General features: G+C 40.1%; 1 protein-coding gene across 1 annotated transcript; it reads right to left on the bottom strand.

Moving 5' to 3' along the window:
• Positions 1 to 2,319: 2,319 nt before the first annotated feature.
• Positions 2,320 to 3,500, bottom strand: LOC311144619 (dexamethasone-induced Ras-related protein 1-like). Its single transcript, XM_084180663.1, has 2 exons — positions 3,143 to 3,500; positions 2,320 to 2,918 (listed from the first exon to the last, which is right to left on the bottom strand). The coding sequence occupies exons 1-2, from the start codon at positions 3,411 to 3,413 to the stop codon at positions 2,383 to 2,385; spliced, it is 807 nt and encodes a 268-aa protein (XP_084036789.1). The 5' UTR covers positions 3,414 to 3,500; the 3' UTR covers positions 2,320 to 2,382.
• Positions 3,501 to 5,164: the final 1,664 nt, after the last annotated feature.

Here is a 5,164-nt window from a genome sequence, read left to right as displayed (position 1 = left end):
CAAATCTTTTCAGTCTCCTGAGGGGGAATAGGCTTTGTCGTGCCCTTTTCACAACTCTCTTGGTGTGTTTGGACCATGATAGTATGAGAGCATGTCACATTTTTTGAAAATGAATGGCTTATTCCCTACATGAAGTTTATTTGATCGAATAGAAGTTGTGTAATGCTCAAGTTGTTACGATTGTACTGATATAAGTAGGACACGTGTCATCCCGGCAACTTTGAGAAAAAACACTTCATATCGGAGTTGTCTTCGAGATGGCTATACATATTCATGACATGAGGCTGGTAGCATAGCATCTCTCTATTGAATACAGGCGGTTGATGTCAACAATTCTCATCGAATATTCAAAAAACGATTACAATAATGAAATGTATCCACCAATCCAAAGAAAGGATAGTTGGGAACTAAACAGTCCGCCGTGCCTCTTTGTGGAAAACGACTCCCATTGTTAGGGCAGAGAGAGACATATATCTTGTCTGTATACCCATACTCTTTTCCGTACTCTGGCAGACGCCATAATGGGACAGATACAATGATGCGATGTCTATCTAAGTATATGGGTGCCACTGGTTGATGACGTAAATTATAGGCGCCAGTCAAATGGTATCGACCGTGATGGCGACGAGTCAACCAAAGCAAGAAGGCGAGAATGATGATTGCTCTCTTCTTCCTTTGGTTCACGACATTATAAAATGGTAAGTCTTTAATTTGCATGTATTTGAATAGTGTGTTTATTGCCTAGGATAATTTATGCATATATTTGTGCTGGTTTGGTAGGACTTGTTGTGAAGTTAACGTTAGCCAGCTTGCTAGTTGTAGTTCAATAGTCTAATGTTGATAAGCAGCAACAATTTGGTTAAATTATGTTTAAGTACTTTGTAAAAAAGTATATGCTTTAAACAACGTGTACTTCTCTGTCCCCAAGTATGGACAAAGATAGTCAAGATGTCCATCAAGAACTGGCCAAGTTGAAGACAAGGATCCAGGAAGCGCGCGAGCAGATCGGAGCCATGGCCGGAATTGACATGAGCCCATCAGAGCAGCAGCATCAATTAGAGTCGCTGCGGGAGCAAGTCAGTACCAATAATCAGTTACTGCAGAAATACAAGAGTTTGTGTATGTTTGAGGTCCCAAAAGCGTCGTGAGAGATGTTTGACAGTCCTAAAGAAACTAACTGAATTCAGGAGACACTTGGAGAGGGACACTCATGTACTAAAAAGTATATATTTTTGTATTTAGAGGACTGAGAAATACTTTAACAAACGAACGATAACCATCATTTGAAATCGTGGGAAATGAACTTGTTCTATGGATTCTTTTTTGGTATTCCATCTCTTGGCTTCCTGTTGTCTCATTTGCCTTTTCAACCTAAAAACTTGTGCAGTATAACTTGAGAACTCATCCCCTCTTTGTTGTCAAAACAACTCCAGAAATTATTTTATTTCACTATAACACTACCTTCAGGCACGATCTTTTTGTATTGTAAACTGTCCCCTTTTTACTTTGTAAAAAATAAAGTATTGATACTGAATTATAATGCCATCAAGTTTGTACATGCAGTGGCTTATTATTTTAGGTAATGATTTTGTTGGTGTGCTATTCAGTTTGAGTGCAGCAGATTTTCAATGCAGTAGGCCTAAAATAAACCTTTTGTTGTTTTAATTCCTTGTGACTTGTCTTTATTCAGCTTCTCAGTAAGATTGTAGCATGGGCCACCTTACTCGCACTGTTATTTTTCATGAATGACATTTAATAGCTTGAGTTGGCCTAAATGGAAACATCAAAATCGATGTTAGAAATTATGTATTTCATAAATTTGGTACAGGCTACTTTCTTCTAGCTAATGGTATGAGTGTCACTGGAAGGGCCTGGGAATATGCTTATTTACCAATGTTAAGAAGGATGACAGACATGGGAATATACATTTCAGATGTATAATTTAATTTCTCCAAGTTTCTTTTTTGTGAAAAGTAAACTCTGACAGAAGAATATACATTCATATGCGCTAATTATGCAATTAACATTCAAGTTCAGTTCCGTGTAAAAAATGAGAAAAAATAAGCAAAATGTAAACAAATGCCACCCCATAAGTGTAGGCTACATCATTTTACAGCATGTAGCTATAGTAACAAGAACACTAGAGGTTATCATAAGCCAGATCACATTTGATCACCCTGACTCCACAGGGAAATATCTGACTGACTGACCATGGAATGCCTTCTCGCATGGTTTAGGACATACACCCCTGGCTGTCACTGCGTCTTGGCGTGCTGCCTTATCCCGGACTCGGCAAACTGGCGAGAAGCCTGGCGGGTATCGTCTTCATCGCTGTATTAAACATCTCGTAACATGTCTCCATGTGCATTGTCAAGTGAGTCCTTAGCAGATGGTGCATCTGTCTTTCTCTTTTCCCTGGCTGCAGCCAGTAGCTTTCTCTTTGATATACATCAGGTCACTGTGCACGCTTGGTCGGCGCGCAAACGGTGCCACAATCCCATATACCTCGCTGTCTTTGAATTTCTTATTTCTGAATGACTTTCTTCTGCTGTTTTGCAGTACTTCGCAAAACTGTAAGGACACTTTTCGGTGAGAGTCCGGGCTCATCTCGTTGGGCAGTTTAGCCATGGTAAAAAGAGTCTGAAACATCTGGTCGACATTAGTGTTGCGTTTTGCAGAGATCTCATAGTAGGCACACTGTTCGTCACCAGCCACCAGCTGCTCAATCTCCTCATTTTGAACCTCCCGGTTAAACTCCCGGTCACACTTGTTCCCGCAGATAACGATCGGGACATCCACGTTTTCTTTGGTTTTGTTTTTCAGGCAGGACTTGGTCTCGTAAATTTGATGCTTCAGGCGCTGCACCTCTTGGAAGGAGTCTCTGTTATCCAGACTGAACACCAAGATAAAAAAATCACCTGAGGAGAGAGAAATGGAAGGCACATTATTATCACAGCTCAAAAGTCAATGTACTTTCCATAATGCACAGCACAAGTTTTGCATTACGCATCATGCATGCATTTTAGTGAAGCTAAATTGAAATACTTTTTATAGAAAGTGATTTGCAGAATGCAGCTTAATATTATGATTCACTTTTACATAAAGACATTTGTCCGTTTCATTCGTTCAGAGTTAAGCTTACCAGTAAGGATAGATAGTCTCCTCATAGCGGGGAAGGGATAGTTTCCAGAGGTGTCCAGAATGTCCAATTGGTACGCATCTCCCCGAATGCTGTATAATTTTCTGTGAAAGTCCTCGATGGTCGGCGTATACTGGTCCTCAACTTTTTTATTCAGAAACCGAGAGATGATGGCCGTCTTGCCAACTTTTGTGGATCCTAGAATCACCATCCTGTAGCAGTTTTTGGCCGGGATGTTAAACTCGTTCTCGGAAGGCGAATTTTTTTTAATCATGATTGCGAGCTTTGCGCACGGACAAATGTATTTGGTGCGAGAGCGAGATGCTGAATGCAAGCTCTACTTGCTTTGAGGGATCCTGACTCTTCGTAAGCGCTGCTACTGCTGTGTTTGAAGAGGGCGCGACTGGTTATATATAAGCGATGCCGACCACACTCCTCCCCAGTGCGTCATGCAATTATGCATCGGTCTGAGGTGAGAATGCATAGACCCTCTGTCTGAGCGGACAGAGTAAAATATATAAACAATTTTGAGAAATAAATGGGTTTAAAAATCATGTGTAAAGTATGCGTAAAATGCAACAGTTTCCTCTTTCACTTAACACCAATTTCGCAGAAAGGAGTTCAACTTCTGCAGATTTTAAAATAATACATCATACATAGTGCAGTGTTTCAATTTTTTGATTTATAAATAAGGAATGCAAAAAGTGTAGGCAACCACCTCTTTTGGTGACTGTGTAACTCATAACCATGTTTACATCCACCATGCATTACAAGGATTTGCATTCAAGTAATACACCTGAAACAGCACAAATACTCAATAACATAGTGTTATTAATTTGGTGATTATGGTAATGTTGATCACTGTGTGTGCAAATAATAATAATAATATAAACATTACGCAACATTTGTAATTCATTTGCATGTTTCATGTCAACAACATGTTTCACTGCCAATAAGAAATTAACATAGACCGTCCTTCGCCCAGTTTCTTTTTCCCTGCTCTGAAATCCGTCAGCTGAGCTCGCGCAGCGCAGTGAGTCTCGTATTTCGGGCACATACTGTCTGTTTGGACCGCACGAGGGCGCTACAGTATGGACATTATAGAAGTATAGACATTATTTTAACAGGGAGTCCCATTGAAGAGAACCTATTTCACGTGTGTTTGATATACTTTAATGCAGAGTAACTAAATATTCATTGTAAGTAGGCCTACACAAATGAGATTACAATCAATTAAGTTATAGCCTGCCATACTGAGCCCACTGAACATGAAAAACTAATTGTGGGTGAAATTCCCTATCTTTCTCCACAGCTCAGGTTAAATCAAGGTAATTATTTTTGTCTCCAAAAAAGAAAGCAAAAAGTGAACTCAGGTAATGTTTTGCTCATCCATCTCCACTCTTGTTCTCTCAATCGTCTCTCTCTCTCTCGCAATCGTCCCTCTCTCTCTCAATCCTCTCTCTCTCTCTCTCTCTTAATTGTCCCTCGCTCTCTCCCTCTCTCTATCTCTCAATTGTCTCTCTCTCTCTCTCTCAATTGTCCCTCGCTCTCTCCCTCTCTCTATCTCTCAATTCTCTCTCTCTCTCTCTCTCTCTCTCTCTCTCTCTCTCTCTCTCTCTCTCTCTCTCTCTCTCTCTCTCTCTCTCTCTCTCTCTCTCTCTCAATCGTCCCTCTCTCTCGCTCTCTCTTTCTCTCTCTCTCTCTCTCTCTCTCTCTCTGAGCCTGTAGGCTGCGTTGACTTTACACATTTATTTTTCTGCATAATAAGACCTGAGTGGCATCTCTTTTTATAAATGTATAGGACGACCACTTCTTTTAGAAAACATTCATACAAACCTAATTGAACTAAATCATATAATCAAAGTGCTCTCCTTATAGAAAAGTATTTGTTCAGACCAACCAAATAATATGATTAAAATCTAAATTGGACTGCCTGTGTATATGCAGCCTATGTTGTGCATTATGCACAGGACTGTTGTTGCTGAAAACAGCGGTCGGGTTACGATTTGCATAGTATGAAATTAT

This window comes from Coregonus lavaretus, assembly GCF_964263955.1.
Source record: "Coregonus lavaretus genome assembly, chromosome: 2".
Classification (NCBI taxonomy): Eukaryota; Metazoa; Chordata; class Actinopteri; order Salmoniformes; family Salmonidae; genus Coregonus; species Coregonus lavaretus.
This window is presented reverse-complemented; position numbering and strand designations above follow the sequence as displayed.

Excerpts from the sequence above, each read along its gene's own strand:
- LOC311144619 (XM_084180663.1), bottom strand. The coding sequence starts at position 3,413 with ATGATTAAAAAAAATTCGCCTTCCGAGAACGAGTTTAACATCCCGGCC. Across the intron at positions 2,919-3,142 it reads GAGACTATCTATCCTTACTG|GTGATTTTTTTATCTTGGTG; the intron begins GTAAGCTTAACT and ends CTCTCTCCTCAG.